Source organism: Mobula hypostoma, chromosome 23 (genome assembly GCF_963921235.1).
Source record: "Mobula hypostoma chromosome 23, sMobHyp1.1, whole genome shotgun sequence".
In the NCBI taxonomy this organism is placed as follows: domain Eukaryota; kingdom Metazoa; phylum Chordata; class Chondrichthyes; order Myliobatiformes; family Myliobatidae; genus Mobula; species Mobula hypostoma.
This window is the reverse complement of record NC_086119.1, coordinates 20,188,814-20,208,300: the sequence shown is the minus strand read 5'-3', so window position 1 is coordinate 20,208,300 and position 19,487 is coordinate 20,188,814. Positions and strand designations below refer to the sequence as shown.

At 37.2% G+C, this 19,487-nt stretch overlaps 1 protein-coding gene across 4 annotated transcripts in view; it reads right to left on the bottom strand.

Moving 5' to 3' along the window:
• Positions 1–19,487, bottom strand: part of taok1a (TAO kinase 1a) — a 168,514-nt gene that overhangs the window by 43,078 nt on the left and 105,949 nt on the right. For all 4 annotated transcript variants that reach the window (XM_063031540.1, XM_063031541.1, XM_063031543.1 and 1 more), the window contains exons 5-12: positions 15,405–15,450; positions 14,825–14,921; positions 12,447–12,560; positions 10,509–10,600; positions 10,190–10,283; positions 4,251–4,332; positions 971–1,138; positions 405–611 (exon numbers count right to left, since the gene is read on the bottom strand). In XM_063031540.1, the coding sequence (XP_062887610.1) occupies positions 405–611; positions 971–1,138; positions 4,251–4,332; positions 10,190–10,283; positions 10,509–10,600; positions 12,447–12,560; positions 14,825–14,921; positions 15,405–15,450 (900 nt within the window). The remainder of the gene's footprint in view (positions 1–404; positions 612–970; positions 1,139–4,250; positions 4,333–10,189; positions 10,284–10,508; positions 10,601–12,446; positions 12,561–14,824; positions 14,922–15,404; positions 15,451–19,487) is intronic.

The window sequence follows — 19,487 nt, the reverse complement described above, 5'->3', positions numbered from 1 at the left end:
AGAATATGTCCTTCGCCCAAGACTGGGATAAGCTGGTAATGTGAGCTGCAGGAGAATGCAATGTCAGCAAAAGGGATAGACAGAAGGCTGGCTGAGATCAACCAAACTGCATGGGCTTGGGCAAGATACAAAGGGAAGCGTTTACTATATATTTTATATTTTAATATATTTTATGCTCTTCTGAGATTGCATAATAGTTTATAGATGATCTTTTCCTTTACACAATGGTAGTGAGTCTTTTCTTTAAATAGACTGAACTTGCTTTTATATATGTTTTCAAAACTAAACACCTGTAAAAATATACAAACCGACATTTCAACAAAATCAAGAATTCTGTACTTCCACTGAACCCCAAGACAAATCCTATATTATAAATATAAATGAAAAGGTACAGGGAAACTTACTGGCTTTAGGTGGATAACAGAACTGTTTGACATCACCGTGTGATCTCCCTCCTGCATCATGGCAATCTCGCTATTATCATCAGAGGCGTCTGGAAGACTGTTGACACTGCTGCTTTGGCTACTAGCACTGATAGACATGCTTGGTATAGATTGATTACTGCCCACGCTGTTAACAGTGCCCGTTCTACCAACACTGTGCTCAGGTTCCTTTCAAATATAGCACAAGAATATTAGAACAAAGCTATTTTGTCTTTATGTCTTATGATTGATTAAAAAATAATTAAAGTGCATCTGTCAACATTTACTAGGAATTTCTGATGTTTATTTTTGAATATGAAGGTTCCAAATCCACAAGGACAATTTCACAATTTTGAATTGATTTAATATATTTATGAAATAAGCTACATACTGGTTTGTAACATTAGAGTGAAAATAAATATGTTGCAGTCAAAAATTTCAAATCATTTAATAAATGAGATACTTAACTCTCAAGTTGTAAAAGTTTACTCACATGATTGACCTTAACAAAATAAAAAGTTAATTATGTTGATCCAAAGTCCTCTTACCTCCTCTTCTTCTTGAGCCTCAACTGCAGGCCCATTATGTGCTTCCTGAAAAAGGATTTTCTTCATCTTTCTATACTGTAGATTATCAAGTTCTCTGACAGCATCTTTCGTCCTCTGTATTAAATCTATTAATACTGTTTCAGGGCGCTCTCTAACAACGAAAGCATGCTGAAAATTGAATTAATGAGATAAGTTACTACAGAATGCCTAACTAACAATTACTGCAATCTTTCCTAACCCTGTACTTACACTTAAATCAAAACATGCAAAAAAAAAAGAAACAAATTATCCAATGATTTCAGAATGAAAATTTGGAAGACATACATGTCCATCAACTGGAGGAATACCTCTCAATAAAGATCTATCGTACTTTCATACTAGAATCAATCTAATTTTCGGCTTCATTCTAAATTCAGTTCCCTTTCACATTAGCTTTCCTGTTTGACCAGAACAACAATCTTTCGTTCAAACTATTGCTTGTTGGTAGGCTAAACATGCTCAGTAACACCTCAGACCGCTATAAGAATTTCATTTATGAATGAGGTGTTGACTATCTGTTCTAAATAGCTTTTTCACAGCTTGTTCTTAAAAAACTAACAATTTTACTTTCTTTTATTAATGTAACTGAACTCATTATTTAACCTCATATCAATAAAAAGCTTGGAATGGAAAATATCAACTCCAATTACATTCTGACCAAGGGAATTTGTAAATATTATGTTAATTCACAAGAAGGAAGACTATAGAGCCAAGAATACACTTCTGGAGTATTTGTTTAATTCATCACAGGGCTACTTTCTGCTTCAAGTATTGAAATTGCATGAAGCAACTGGATATATACATTTGACACTCCAGCACAGACAGCCAACAAAGATGAACATCTCTGAAGTATATACTTTCTGTTTTGTTTCATGGCTCAGTAATGGAGCCAATGATCGCATCAATAAACAAGGAAATTTTAAATAATGGGGCCTGCAATAGATACTCAAGTTATCTTTAGAGTACATGTTAATAATAAAACCCTTGTCCAGCAATGTCAGAAAGGGGTAATGCAGGAAGTACGTGCCCAAATTGAGTGCTATGTTACTGTAAGCTTTTCATTCTACTTGTGCATTCACGTACTTGCACATATGGCAATAAGCTTGCCTTTGATTTCCACAAGAGTGGAGACAGTACGGTTTACCACAAACATGCACAACCTATGTTAACTTCCAACAAGACTTCTGTCGAGGCTGATTCTAGTGAGATGTCCAGATTTAACAAATTAATTTATTAAAATGATAACAAATAAAACATAGCAGCTTGTGTCAGTTCTGATTAATAATTTTGAATAGAATGAAGTGCAAGGAGCTATTGTTTTGAAGGAACATAATAAAATTCAGCCTAGATGAGGAATTGAAAGCTAGAATAATTGTTAATAATCCATAAAATTTTAAAATGAGAAATTAATATCCATAATAAATCTAGTTCAGACAAGCTTCACTCAGTTTTCACCATCAAGAGGACATTTAGTTCCCCAACATAAAACTACCTCCCTAACAAGAGCACTGGGAATATGTACAATAAAGCATTGAAGAATAATTTTTCAATTAAATCATGATGGTGGCAGAAAATTAAAAACTGCTACAAGTGTTGAAGATGCAAAATCTACAAATGCAGCTAACGGAACATAGAGAAACTGCTGATATACATAGGGCTGATAGAAAGTGAAACCCATTTGGTAATCACAATTAAATGATCTAGCAATATTTTGTGACCTTAATTGAAGTGCAATAGCATCTAACCTAAAACATACCATAGAACATAGAACAGTGCAGCACAGGAACAGGACCTGTAGCCCACAATGTTGTACCAATCCAATTAAATCAGTTATACAATGGGCAACCTAGCTAATCTAACCTAACCTAACTAATCCCCTCTGCCTCCATATTCTTCCATTTTCATCACATTCATGTGCCCATCTAAACGTCTCTTAAAAGTTTCTAAAGCATCTGCCTCTACCAGCACTCCAGGTAGTGCATTCCTGACACCCACCACTCTCTGGCTAAAATCTTACCTCACAGCTCCTTTGAAATTATCCTCTCTCACCTTAAGTACGCATGCCCTCTGGCATTAGACATTTCAACTCTGAGTAAAAGATACTGTCTCTCAAAATCACATAAACCTCTATCAGACCTCCCCTCCGCCTCCACCGCTCCAGAGAAAACAACCCAAGTTTGTCCAACCTCTGATGCCCTACACTCCAGGCAGCATCCTGGTAAGCGTCTTCCACAAAACCTCCAAAGCCTCGACATCCTTTCTATAATGGGGTGACCAGAACTATACACAATACTCTAGATATGTCCTAACTAGAGTTTTATAAAGCTGCAACATGATTTCCTGATTTTTGAATTCAATGCGTCAACTAATAAAACATATGCCTTCTTAACCACCCAATAAATCTCTGTATCCTGAAAGGCGCTTCTTAATTTCTAAAAATATCTGGTGAATCCAACAATATCAAGGATCTCTCAACAAGTACAATATTAATCTAACTCTTTACATTACATTGGGTTTAGGAAGGGGGATTGCATTATACTGAAAGAACTATATTAGACACTATTACAAGGGTTCCAACTAACTCAATATCTGCTTTCCACATTATAATTTTCTCACCCCCAGTAGATTGCTACACAACCTTTATTATACTGAATGTTTACTCTCCAAAACAACCATTTCATTTCAAATATTGGCAGAGCACAGCTGAGATTGATCATGCTCTTCAGGTAAACACAACCTTAGGTAAATTTAGAATGGACATAGGATGCTGCAAGTCTACTCCTTGTGGAACATGTTCAAGACAGCTTCGCTCAGGGTGCCTCTCACATTGTGTTCTAGAGAAAACAGCGCTACAAATTGCAAGACCAATGTGACAAGCCATAAACAGATCATAAATGTTATAATAAATACAAGCTCTGCTACTAAGGTTTAATAAAGTTAACAGTAAAGTTAATTTTACTGTTACACTGCCTTAGCACAGGTAGATGCTAGGATAAGGTATCATACTGCAGGGGAATAAGACACCAGGATATGGGTGGCACTCTGCAGAGAAATAAGGGCATCATAATGGGATCGGTTCACATAACCTATGCGCAAAATTAATTACGTACAAATGCAAAATGTAGCAATATTCTATGGCACTTGATAAAAAAGTGACAAAATCAAATTTAATTTGTGTACACTGTAAACTGAACATAAACATGATTAAGAAAAATAAAATGCATTAGAGAACCCTACTGACTTTCAGAAGTTCCTCCGAAGTGGGTCTGTCTTGAGGAATTTTCTGGAGGCAGGAGTCTACAAAGTTGCGAAAATAGTCAGACCTAAGCAAATTAAAGAGAAAGGGAAACCATATTGAGCATAAGAGGCACTTGAAGCAATATCTCATGAGTTTAGAGCTTCAAAATAAAGTTAACCTGCATTGCTAGGATCTGAAATTGACAATGACAATTCAGAGTCATAGAACAATACAACATGCATTGGCCTAATGAGTCCATGTTGTCCATCCAACTAGTCCCATTTTTCTGTGATCAGCCTGAATCCCCCTCAGCACCATAACTCCATGTACCCATCCAAGTGTTTCTTAAATTATATCATATTAACTATCTGCCTCAACCACTACTTCCAGCAGCTCGTACCATGTATTCACCACCCTCTGCATGAAAAAGTTCGCCTTCAAGTCCCATTAAAATCTTTCACCTCTCATCTTGATTCTATATCCTCTACCTTTGAGGAAAAAAATGTTACCATTCACCTAATCCATCCCTCTCAATTTAAAAATTGTAAGATCACCCTTCATTATCTTATGTTTCTATAAGGCTACTTCTCATTCACATGGGTTTTAGAAAGATTATTAATAAAAACATTGCTAATTCTGAAAATTCAATCAAGGCACAAGGTGAAATTATTTAGCAAACTGTAAAAAGAATACAGGCTATTTTATACTGCTCAACTAGTTTCCAGTCAATTACCGTGCCACAATGCAACTAATCTTGCTACACCTGATGGGTCTGCAAATCCTTTGAAAACTTTTGCAGACATATTATCAAAGTGCTTTTTTCCTCCAGTCCTGCCGAAGGGTTTTGGCCCGAAACGTTGACTGTACTTTTTTCCGTAGATGCTGCCTGGCCTGCTGAGTTCCTCCATCATTTTCTGTGTGTTGCTTGAATTTCCAGAAATCTGCAGATTTGCTCTTGTTTGTCATCAAAATGGTACAAGTTTTCATTGTTTGCCAATTATTACACAACAGAATACAAAACACAACTGGAATCTATGACTTAGAATACAGTGTTGTATCATCATCTTCACCATCTGCAGTCTGCAAAATGAAGGGATTTCAACTTTGCTATTACGTGAAGAGGATTTGAACCCTAAATATGAATATCTGCCTTGGAGAGTAACTTTGGAGAAGCTAGCATACCTACTTGCTTGCTTTTCATTATTACAGGTGGGGTAATCACAGATTTGAAGGAACAAGCCTTGGCAAATCACCACATTCTGTAAAAAACATTCAAAAGCAGCTATTTCACACCATTTCAAAATGAAGGGATGTTAAGAACAAAGGAAGGAGTCCCGGCAGGGTTCAATTAATTGTAGCTTCTTCCATCCAGGTTAATGGAAAGCTTTCTATCTCATTATCTGATACACAGTCAAGATATTCTGTTGAATTAGACTAAGTGCCCAAGATCTGATCTTTCAGGTTATTTACATAGCTGGTGTCATTAAGCTTTCGTAATGTACAAGTACAGTTGACTCCTCAAAGTTCAACATGGTAGTTTGAATTTACGGTCTCAGTGACGGAAATCTGCACACAAAGCCATAGAGAGCATTCCATTAAAATGAATGAGATAACTCTGCTAGGACAAAGGTTAAGTAATTAAATTAGTTTAAGCAATCTAAATTTTTTTTGTCTCTTTTTGTAATTTAATTATTTTAATAATTATATATTCTGAATTTACTTTACAAGTTACCAAGCACTTTCAAGTGAGATAATTGGTTCAGAGCTCTACTACTCCAATGTGTAGCAACCAGCCTTCCAGTGGAAGAAGGCTGCACCAGACCATACTGGAAGATACATCGCAGTACCAGGGTAAGTTAGTGTCAAACTCAAGGGAGCAGAAGATATATCCTGTGGGTGTTTTTTTTTCCTGGCAAATCCTCCCTCAATGCATGTTCTTGCCAAGGTTGAGGTAATTTTAACCAAAATAGAAGTGCAAGAGTAACTTCAGAATCAGAATCAGGTTTATTATCACTGGCATGTGATGTGAAATTTGTTAACTTAGCAGCAGCAGTTCAATGTAATACATAACATAGAACAAAATCAATTACAGTATATGTATATTGAATAGATTAAAAAACATGCAAAAAACAGAAATACTGTATATTTTTTAAAAAGTGAGGTAGTGTCCAAGGGGTCAATGTCCATTTAGGAATCCGATGGCAGAGGGGAAGAAACTGTTCCTGAATCGCTGAGTGTGTGCCTTCAGGCTTCTGTACCTCCTAACTGATGGTAACAGTGAGAAAAGGGCATGCCCTGGGTGTTGAAGGTCTTTAATAATGGACGTTGCCTTTCTGTGACCACTGCTCCCTGATGATGTCCAGGGTACTTTGTAGGCTAGTACCTAAGATGGTGCTGACTAAATTTACAACCCTCTGCAGCTTTTTTCGGTCCTGTACAGAAGCCATCACCCCACCCCCCCATACCAGACAGTGATGTGGCCTGTCAGAATGCTCTCCACAGTACATCTTTAGAAGTTTTTGAGTGTATTTGATGACAAGCCAAATCCCTTCAAACTCCTAATGAAGTATAGCCACTGTCTTGCCTTCTTTATAACTACATCAATATGTTGGGACTTGTAAAATTCTGAACCATTTAAATGTATTGTAGAAATTTAAAATAAATAGCCAAACACAAAATACTTCCATCTCACTACTATTCCAGTGGCCCGGATTTCTCCTAATATTCATGCCAAGAATAATCTACAAGATTTAAGACACAATTGGAGTGTTCCAGCTATGGTGTTATTTTTTTCTATGAAGTCAATAATATGACAGAAATCCATGCAGATATAACACCTGTCATATTTCACCCATTTATCATACTCAAGTACTTGGCTCTTTCTTTTTTTTATGCATACTTTGACTGTGGTCCTCTAACATATTCTTCTTTCATCTCTATGCTAGAAAAAAAAGGAATAATTTTCTAACTTGGGAACTATGTCAATCCGAATATTTAAAACAGAAGTCTCAAAAGTTTTGTATTTCTAAAGATAAAATTTAGAAGAACGAATTGCAAGAACACTAAGAAATTTGCCGCAGAGAAAATTGTAAACAATTATTGGGAATATCTCAGATACAATTATAGAGTCTAACTCTAACAGAGACACATATTTGAAAGCTTCTATAGAATAAACAAATGAATTAGGCTCCCCTTCCTCCACCACTGATGCTGCCCTCACTCACATCTCCTCCACTTCCCAGACATCTGTACTCACCCCATTTTCCCACTGCCTTAACAGGGACAGAGTTCCTCTTGTCCTCACCTATCACCCTATGAGCCTCTGTATCCAACACATTATTCGCCACAACTTTCACCATCTTCAACAGAACCCTACCACCAATTACATCTTTACCTCCCCTCCCACTCCCTACTCTCCACCTTCTGCATGAATCGCTCCCTGTGATTCCCTGGTCTATTCATCCCTCCCCCCAATCTCTCTCTTGGCACTTATCCCTGCAAGTGGCAGAAGTGCTACACCTGCCCAGTCACCTCCATTCCAGGCCCCAAACGGTCCTTCCAGATAAGGAAAAATTTCACATGCAAATCTGTTGGGGGTCATCTACTGCATCTGGTGCTCCCTCCTCTAAATTAGTAAGACCTGACGTAGATTTGGGGACCTCTTTGGCAAGTAACTCTGCTCCATCCACAAAAAGCAGAATTTTCCGATGATCAACCATTTCAAATCCCATCCCCATTCTGTCTAGGTAATCTCCATCTGATGGCATGAACCTCAATTTCTACAAATTCCTGTAATTGTTTACCCCTCCCATTTCCCTGCACTTCATTTCCCTACTCTGGCCTCTTACCTCTTCTCCTCACCTGCCTATCTCCTCCTCTGGTGCCCCTCCTCCTTCCCTTTCTCTTATTATCCACTCTATCAGATTCCTTCTTCTCGAGCCCTTTGACTTTTCCACACATCACCTCCCAGCTTCTTACTTAATCTCCCCATCAGGCCTTACCCATCAACTTCAGTTTGTCCTCCTCCCCTTCCCCCCTTCTTATTCTGGCTTCTTCCCCCTTCCTTTCCAGTCCTGATGAAGGGGCTCGGGCCGAAACTTTGACTGGTTATTCATTTCCATAGATGCTACCTGACCTGCTGAGTTCCTCCAGCATTTTGTGTGTGTTCTGGATTTCCAGCATCTGTAGGATCTTTTGTATATATGAATTAGGATATCAAAGTTGAGAGAAATGTATTTATAAATGATTATGACTACTGCCATTATCCAACATTAAAACTGATGGAGGCAAATTATTAAATAGATGCAGAACTAATCTGTTTAGAAATAATACAACATCAAGTGAACATGAAGAAATCAGTTAATGTGCAGACAAGTTATAAACACAGTTGAAATTACAACTGTAAAAAAAACATTGATATGAATCCGGCTTTCTGGGGCCCATGGTAACAGCGCGGTTAGCGCGATATTATTACAACTCAGAGCATCAGGGTTGGGATTTCAATTCTGACATCATCTGTAAGAAGTCTCTATGCCCACCCTGTGGAACGCATGGGATTTTCTCCAGGTGCTCCGGTTACCTCCCACGATCCAAAGACATACAGTTCATAAGTTAACTCGTCATTGGGAATTGTCCTGTGATTATGGTAGAGTTAAATTGGGGGGGGGGTTGCTGGCTGGCGCAGCTTGAAGGGCTGTATTCCGTGCTGTATCTCAATGGAACAAAATATCACAAATCTATTTACTTATACAGGGAATGCATTTAAATATATAAATTCTAAATCATTATTATTCAACCACTTATGATCGTTTTCAATTCTATTGCAGTTCCTTGAAAAGGTATCAATTTTTAAAGTTATAATGAGATGTCACTCCGAAAACATGGTTCAATTACAAAGTAATTTCACCTAAATGGATTCAGAACTAAATATCAAAGATGATAATATCTAATCAACTCCGATTAACAGTTCTGCAAAATAATTGAAATCTCAATGTGATTTAGGTATTAAAATTTGATCCACAAAAATGATATAGCATTAGTTGATTACCCTTCCTATCATTTTTGGGTATTGCAAGATTTGAAGCATCATTGTACTGTTCAGATCTTAAGTTGCTTAGTTCATTTAAAGCTGTTCTAATTAGGTAAATCCAAATATCTGTAACCTACTTATAAACTACTAGGTTCAGTTGAAGGGCAGCTGAGTTGATTAAAGATTTGGACTTCAGGTGACAGCTAGCTTCCCTTCCCCTTATAAAAACTATAGTGAAGTAAAACTCGTGGAGTGTGAATTCAATGTGGAAAGCAAGATTTTTTTAAATCAATGCAAGATAAATATACTTGTACACAAGGTACACAACGTGCATGAACAATTTAGGAGAAGAATTTAAATTTGCAACACTATTATCCAAAACTGTGTAGTCTTGATTATAATATAGCAAAATACACTGATTATCTTAAACTACTGCATGCAGCTTTACAATAAGAAGGACTGCCTGCATATTAAATTACAATCAAACAAGCTATTACAGGATTTTCTCTTACAGGCCACCAAAAGAAATCAAATACTTGTATGATTTATATTTAATTTTAATAAAATATTTACTTTGGATCTCAATATGGATTACTGCAGTACTTTGAGGCTTTAGCATCTATAAAATTGCTGTCATCAGGCATAATCAATTTAATTTTTAAATAAATCTTAAGGGACACCATCATGTTCAAAGATGGTAATCTTATTACTATAAAAACAGCTTCCAACTCTGAACATTGAAAAATATACAACTCCTATTTTAAGCTTTTGCTGCACATTTTAGGATAATCTGTTTAAACAGAATTAGATATAAACCTTTATCCACTGACAAGTATTTCTTAAACTGGCAGTTACTTATAATTTAGAAACATCTGTTTCTATACAAATCTCAGGACTTCAAATATATACTTACCATTCATTAGACTGAAGAGCAGGTGACTCATTCTGCGCTATGTGGTATAAGGCACTCATTGCATTCATATTAAACAAAGGAGGCTTTCGCTCCGCTGTGGGCAAAGTAGCAGTAATCAGATTTTAGAACTGATAACAATGAAGTGGTAATTTTCAGTGTCTTATTTAAAGTTTCATTCAGAGTATAATTGCAGTCTTTTTAAATGCATTAAAATAAAAGTGATCAAACATTTTTTATTGCATTTTACGATGAAAGATTAAACCATCATGACCACATTGTATCAGCTGTTTCACATTCACAGGGGACAGCCACACTTTACCTAATTCAATGCATGTAATTCCCAAGGACCAAACATCTACTTTGCCATCATACTGTCCTTCATCCATGGCAAGAATTACTTCAGGAGCCATCCTATTTCAATGAAAAAGTAGTTATTATGCAACTTTACTGAACTATGTCAATTTGATTCTGCATTAGAAATAGGAAAATACCTCCAAAGATTACTGTGGTAAGAAGTGTCAAGGAGAACTGAAACTGTGTTCAGCCTCAGAAGTATATATTTAAAACAACGGCTCTTGAAATTTATATTATTTTAACTAGTTTATATAAAAAATAAAGCAAAATAAACATATAGCAATCAATTCCAAAAATTGATTTGAATTTAAAATTTTAAATACAGTTTTATTTATAGTGGCTTGCTTTTACTTTCCGTTACATTCAATCAATTGCAATCCATCAGCAACTCAGCCAATTAAACACAATTTAAGAGATGATTAATCCCACATTCGCAATTTCTTGAGGCCCTGGTCAGGTCTTCGTTCTAAGAATTCTGCCTCAAATGACCCTCTTAATGACTTTTGGAATAGTTTCATTTAAAAGCCACCTCAGTGTCTCAATTTTACCTTTCTTTATTAGTACAGCTCTATATTTATCAACAAAGCTGTAGTTTTATAATCCTTCATATGCAAGAAATTTTTTTGTTTTGGGCTAACTGTAAAACTGCATAAAAAATTATTACCCTACACAAACTATCCACTACATATCCTCATTCTTTATGCAGATTTTCTAACAGCAGGTACTGGAAAAAGAACAGGAACTGAATGTGTTGAAAATCTGACCCCTCATATACACTTTAGAAATGAAAGCACTATAAAATCCTGACTGGGTGAAGACATTTAGATCAAAACTTACTGAGAATCAAATCTGGGACATAACATACAGTGCTGTACTGTAAACACAGAAGAAGCAGGAACAGGCCAATATGTCCCGAGCCTGCTCCACCATGGGTCATCCAATCTTAGGCTAAACATCAATGACCTGCTTCATCTTCATATCTCTTAACTCCCTTGTAGTTTAATGTTTGGATGCAGGTTACTTATTTAACACCAAAAACATAGTACAAGTTATAAGATGATTTAGAAAACACAAAAGATTACATAATGCACTAAAAATCATTCAGTAGAAACAGGTCCTTTGGCCCAGTGATTCTGCACCAACTGCCAAGCACACATTTAAACTAATCCTACACTAATGTCATTTGATTCTCCCCCACATTCCCACCAACACTCCCAGATTCTACCACTCACCTACATATTAAGGACAATTTACAGCAGCCAATTAACCAGCATGTCTTTCAGACGTGGAAAGAAACCAGAGCACCAGAAGGAATCCACACAGTCACAGGGAGAACGTGCAAACTCCACGCATACAGCACCGGAGGTCAGGAATGAACCTGGGTCACTGGAGCTGTGAGGCAGCAGCTCTACTAGCTGTAACACTCAATATATGCTGATGCTCAAAATAGCCATCCACATCTGTAAATTCAGATCCACTACATGAATTAGCAAAATCATCTTACTTATATTGAACTATTTTCAAACAAAAAAAAGCAAATGACAAATTGATGACTGCCACCTATCATTTTTTCAAACATTTAGCTTTATTTATCTTAAATCAGCCAAAAATTATATTAATTAAATGGAAAAAGCAGAATATTTTTTGAAACAGTATATTTTATGTCATGAGTTGCCAGACGGAGTACAAGATTGCTAAAGAAATGGGATTTCTCCTGCTGTTGCAAATGCAACTGCGCAAGCAATTATTCAGAATAATGGCATACACTAAAAAGCAGCTTTTATACATGCAAACAAATAACTTCCTTTGATGATTTGATCATTTTCCTATAATAATATAACAATAATAAAGGAAATAAATGATTTGCACATGCTTCTTGACTCAAAAAGAAAACGTTTCTTACCAGTATGGTGTTCCCACAAATGAATTGGCAGGAGAAACTATGGAAGCAGATCCAAAATCAGCTAACTTTACTTGCCCTGGTTCTGTCAGGAGGATATTACCTGCCTTTATGTCCCTGGGTATACAACGGGTAAATGTTATTTAATAGCCATCAAGTCAATAAAACCTCTAATATCATTCATATATAACATGCAAATTAAAACAAATACAAATTGTTTATTATCACTTATTAAAACGATACATTCTCAAAGAATATGCTAGAAAAGAAGTGCAAAATGGGCATACAAACTATTTTCTTTGAACACTTATGTAAAATCAGTTTATGAAATAAGGATGATAATATCAGACTTCCACATGATGTAATTTGACCCTTGCCAAATCTATTTTGTGATTTCAATATATGGGGAGAGGAGCAGAAGTGGCGACACTATTGGTTCTATCTGAGGTATCAAAATAGCCCTTTCTTTTCTTTTTTTTCCCCCTTAGTTTTCTTTTAGTTTGGGTAGATTAGTTTGTTTTAAAAGGAGATTTTTTTTTCTTTTTGTTTTTTTTATGATTTTTTGTAATTTATGTATACTCCTTATATATTTTGTTGCTAATTTGTGTGATTTTGGGATGTTTACTAACTATGTGTTACCTGACTGTAAATTTTAATAATTATTATCAATTAATATAATCCCAATTACTTTGTACTTACTTTTTGTAATGTGTTTGATGTTGAAACTAATAGAGAGATTGAAAAAGAAAAAAATTTAATATCGGAAAAAGGGACATAAAAAATTGGAAAGATCTAAGGGACAGGATTAATTTACAATGGAAAAGCAGAACTTGGCTTTGTTGGTGGAGGCTCCTGCCTGACAAATTTGATTAACTTTTTCTGTATCTATTAATAAAATATATTAATGAGGAAGTTTGGTTTACCATAGAATGGAGCTGGGGCCCTTATTTTTTTTTGGATGGGAATGCAGGAGGTATGGTTCATAAGTTAACAGGTGACATGAAAATTGGTCCTGTAGCTAAAGCTGGTATCTTAGGCCACAAATTATATTGATCAGATGATAAGCTGCAACGAGCAATAATTTGATGGAACTTAATCCCAATAAGTATGAGGCATGATATTCTGGGAAGTCAAAAAAGTATAAGACATACAGCATGAACAATAGGCCCTGAGAAAGTACTGATGATGTGCACTTCAATTACCAATGCACAGAAGAAAACATACCAAGTGCTAGTAAATGGGATTTATACTGATTGGCTAAACAAATGCAACAGATCAGCATAATTGATTTTCAGTCTTTGGTGGTTCTAGTAAAAGAAAGGTCATTGGTAAATTTATAACAACAAATACTTTAATTGTTTACCTTTGGCTGTCTTGTTTAATTTTTACTCTTACAGGGTGTTGGTGATGGTAGAAATACATTTGCTATATGTATGGATCTAAGCAAAGCACTTAAGACTTTATTTGGGAAGTATTTTTCCTTGTAAGATTCAATTTGATATGAATGGAATTATATGAACAATGCACTCAGATCAAGTGCACCAACTTCTTTAATTGTCCTCAAGGGTATTAAATTACCAGTATTTGTACATGTGTATTTTTTCTTTCATCCAGATTGTTTTATAAGAGCACTTCATTTCAAATTCCAGATGCAATGGTGTGAATTTTGTCCATGGTCTACAAACTTATGATCTTATTGGATTATGTTCTAAACACAGGTAATAGAAAATATGTGTTTGGTAAGCAGGAAATTGGTTGCATAAAGTTGTGGACTTTGTTGTTCATATATAAACATTTTTAAATGTGTTATTATATGTGAAAAAAAACTGCTCTGATAATATAATAAATACAAAGTAAAATTAATTTTATAACCCTACAGAAGTTAAGTAAATGGCATGAATACAAGCATGAAATACCAAACAAAAAGAATATCAGTAAGCAGTGTCTTTCCACTTGTACTCCAAATTTTTGCTCAATAATGACAAATGAGGATAACTACACGAATCTAAGGCGGCCTTGGCATCTTCCAATATCACCTAGTCATTGAAATCTCCACTGGTTACAACCAGCTTAGTAAAATCAGTTCTACAGCTCAGATAGTGGAAACAGTCTGCTAACTGATGTATATTTTTTAACATTTCAAATCAAAAGTATAGGCTAAATGCATACTTGAACTATAATAAATGTACTTTGAGTCTTTGAAAAATGGTGGATTACCAGAGGTAGTATTATACTTACTTCTTGTTTTTGTTAAAATATTGCTTCAACAATTACTTCCAACTGAAACAGACCTTGCTGATGGAGAAACAGTACTGAAAATCTGCCCACATGATTTGTAACAATATCCTCATGCAATGCAGCAAACCTCTATACAAGCATACCTGTGAATCATGTTATGGGAATGCAAATAGGCTAATCCCAGCAAAGCTCCATGTGTAATGGCTGCAATCTCAATTTCCTGAAGTGGTTTCTTATGAACTGAATGGCAAAAAAATTAAAAAACAATTGAAAATGGGTAAGGTTGTAAAGCACAGCTGATACAGTCACAGTATTAAATAAAAACACAAAAAAAAATTCACAAGACCATTTAGATCAACTTTATTTTAACTGTTCCACAAGATGTGAATGTTGCTGGCATCTACCATAAATGATCCTGGCAGAAGCCAAACCAAGTAATGATAAGTAGACTTTTGAAGTAATGCTGGGTTAACACTCAACAACACTTTTCACTACTCCAATGATTAAGTGTAATCTGATATCTTGATAATTAATCAGATTGGAAATGTCCTGCTTTTAATAGACACAACATGTATGGTAATTTTTCACACTGTTAGGAGGTGCCAGAAGAGCCTTTAACAATAAAAAATTGAGAATAATATATGAATTTGAGTTTTTGTCCAATATTACAAAAATGTACCAAAAAATGATCAATTTCCACACAGATAAATGATTTCTCATTACCTTCTAGAAGATCGGAGGCTGACCCTAAACAGTACTCCATCACCAGCTGCAAAAAAAAAGAGAACAATTGATAAAGCCATATACAAACATAACCCACCTATGCTCTAGTTTCATATTAGAAAGTCAGCAAGGTTTCTACAACTATAAATGAAGAGGAAAGTGTATATGCAATACAACACATTTGATAAAACTGAACTCTACCTTCACTGCTAATCACTGAAATCGGACAGGTTTAGAACTCACTGGGTAGGCTATGATGTTTTGAAGAGTCATCTAGATCATTGTTAGAATTCAATGTTATAAAACAATTAATTTAAGGAGATGAGCTCAAAAAGATTTATCAATAATCAAGTTTTTACTTCTGAACAAATCAAGCCCCTTTTCACTTCTGACAAACTAATACAGTGGCATGCAAAAGTTTGGGCACCCCTGGTCAAAATTTCTGTTACTGTGAATAGCTGAGTAAAAGATGACCTGATTTCCAAAAGAAATAAAGTTAAAGATGACACATTTCTTTAATATTTTAAGCAAGATTACTATTTTTACTTCCATCTTTCACAGTTTCAAAATAACAAAAAAGGAAAAGGGCCCGAAGCAAAAGTTTGGGCACCCTGCATGGTCAGTACTTAGTAACACCCCCTTGTAAACGCTTTCTGTAGCCAGCTAAGAGTCTCTGAATTCTTGTTTGGGGGATTTTTGCCCATTCTTTCTTGCAAAAGGCTTCTAGTTCTGTGAGATTCTTGGGCCGTCTTCCATGCACTGCTCTTTTGAGGTCTATCCACAGATTTTCAATGATGTTTAGGTCGGGGGACTCTGAGGGCCATGGCAAAACCTTTGCGACGTTTATGGGTCCGCTATACCCTCAGTCCAATTAGTCTGCCTACAAACGGATATTATCGGAAGGAGTGTTCCAAGCTTTCAGCCGTTTCTCATGAAAGGGAGAGACTGACCCCTGACTTGAATGTGCTCTCAGTGATAGATATCCTCAGCAAGTATATGAACACTTGAGGTTAAGTAACGTCAGCTACTTGTGTATAGGCTGCAACTTACCGTAATACTCGACGGAGTGTGATTCCTTATAAACCGGGGCGTGAGCTGCTTCCTACGGTTGCCACGTAGGCAAGGACTATCCTCGCGTTAGTATTAAGATCGTACCTTACTTATGCTCTAATCATAGAATCTCTCTAGTCTCGATATTGTTAGAAAAATATTATTTATTTAAGCAAGCTAGAATCAAAAGGAAATACAGAAATCAGATACAACTTTGCTCCAATCCGCTTAAATACAACTACATGCCAGTAATATAAAATACCATCTACTCACTGAGTCTAATTCAGCTTGATCTTCTCAGGATTGACAGAGCGCCTGATTGTTGATCAGTCTTCTGCCGTCTTCTGTGAGTCTTCTAGAGCTCTGCTGTCGCTCTCTCCGAGGCTCTGTCTCTCCGTTCAAGTTCAGCTGCATTTAAAGGTCTTTAAACGGCCAGTGTTTAGTAAAACATGGCCATGGATCAGCTGATTCACTTACCCAGCTGTTAATCCCTGACAAAATAAGGTCTTTCAATCTAAAATTAGCTGATTGGATATACATTCCCCGCTTTTCGAACGTTCGCTTTACGAAACCTCACTGTTACGAAAGACCTACATTAGCACCCTGTTTACGGTAACAGAAGGTGTTTTCACTGTTACGAAAAAAGCAGCACGCAATAAAAGGCAGTGCGCGCCCCGAGCAGCCGCTCTTCCCCGGATTCGGAACTGCATTCTCGCCGGCATTGCTTAAACACGTGCCTGTGAGCAGCCGTTAGCAAGATGAGTTCTAAGGTGTCGGAAAAGCCTGAAAGAACTTATAAGGGTGTTACACTTAGCGTAAAACTAGACATAATTAAGCATTTTGATCGTGGTGAACGAAGTAAGGACTCCTCTACTGTAAAGATGAAGCCACACTCAGGTTGGAGGAACAACACCTTATATTCCGTCTCGGTAGCCTCCAACCTGATGGCATGAACATTGACTTCTCTAACTTCCGCTAATACCCCACCTCCCCCTTGTACCCCATCTGTTATTTATATACATACACATTCTTTCTCTCACTCTCCTTTTTCTCCCTCTGTCCCTCCGACTAAAACCCTTGCCCATCCTCTGGGTTTTCCCCCCTCCCCCTTTTCCTTCTCCCTGGGACTCCTGTCCCATAATCCTCTCATACCCCTTTTGCCAATCACCTGTCCAGCTCTTGGCTCCATCCCTCCCCCTCCTGTCTTCCCCTATCATTTTGGATCTCCCCCTCTCAAATCTCTTACTAGCTCTTTCTTCAGTTAATCCTGACGAAGGGTCTCGGCCTGAAACATCGACTGTACCTCTTCCTAGAGATGCTGCCTGGCCTGCTGCGTTCACCAGCAACTTCAATGTGTGTTGCTTGAAGAAAGGACTAAGTGAGTTTGGCTTGTGGAAGCTGACGAAGGTGATGTTGAAGAGGTTTTGGCATCCCATGACCAAGAACTGATAGATGAAGAGATGATGCAATTGGAAGAGGAAAGGATAACAATCGAAACTGAATGAGTAATGATAAAGTACGACTTTAATTTTGAACGGGTACGTCGGTTTAGGGGATATTTGCAGGATAGTTTGAGTGCTTACAAAGAACTGTATGATAGAAAAATGCGCGAGGCTCAGCAGTCAAGTAAGCCATCCACATCAGCCACAGCAGAAGACGAACCTCGACCTTCTTTGAGGCGGCCGTCATAGGAGAAGATGAGCGGCCTGCCCTGATCGACGATGAGATGACACCTCAGTGTCCCACCACCCCAACACCCAGGCCACGGACAGATACCGATTCGCGGAGAATGCAGCGGTAGCCGGGAGGCACACAGCACATCTTTAAGAAAAAAGCCAAAATAAACACGCTAATTAATTAGGTGCCGCACCACAGGTATTTGTCGGCCCAGATCAGAGGCGATGCAATCAGCAATGATCTGGGCCAACAATTACGTGCCGGGCAGCACCTAATTAATTAGCTTGTTTATTTCGGCTTTTTTCTTAAAGATGTGCTGGATGCCTCCCGGCTACCGCTGCATTCTCCGCGAATCGCTATCTGTTCGCTGCCCGGAGGGTGGGGGGCCACTGCACCACCCAAACTCCGACGACTCAGTCTAACACACCACCATCAGTGTGCTCTGCGCTTTCCCAATTCCGGTAAGTGATACTACACTGTACATACATTATTTCTACTTTATATCGGCTGTGTATTTTTACGTGTTACTTGGTATGATTTGGCAGCTTCATAGCTTAAAGGTTACTGGAGAGCGCTTGCGCCGTGTTTTTGCCGACGGCGCTTGCGTGACATTTTCGCTACGGAGAACAGTTCAGGCAATGATTGCGGAAAAATATTTCTACTTTATATAAGCTGTGTATTTATCATATCATTCCTGCTTTTACTATATGTTACTGTTATTTTAGGTTTTGTGTGTTATTTGGCATGATTTTGTAGGTTATTTTTGGGTCTGCGAATGCCCACAAAATTTTCCCATATAAATAAATGGTAATTGCTTCTTTGCTTTACGACATTCTGGCTTACGAACCGTTTCATAGGAACGCTCTACCTTCGGATGGCGGGGGAAACCTGTATAGTAATCATCTGTTTGGAGCATAAACAGTTAACAGCTGTCTGCATTACATGAGTACAATATCTGGCCGATACGTCATACAGGAAATACACTGCGGTTGCTAGCGACCGATCATCATATGGTTTCTAGCAGCCAATGAGTCATCAGCCTGTAATATCTAAAACATGGCTCTTTAAAAGATACAATATTAAGCGGCTACCACCACACCTTCAGCTTGCACCTCTTGGGGTAGTCCATTGTGGATTTTGAGGTGTGTTTAGGATCATTATACTATTGTAGAAGCCATCCTCTTTTCATCTTCAGCTTATTTTTTCTTTAAACAGACGGTGTGACGTTTGCTTCCAGAATTTGCTGGTATTTAATTGAATTCATTCTTCCCTTTACTAGTGAAATGTTCCCCGTGCCACTGGCTGCAACACAAGCCCAAAGCATGATCAATCCACACCCGTACTTAACAGTTGGAG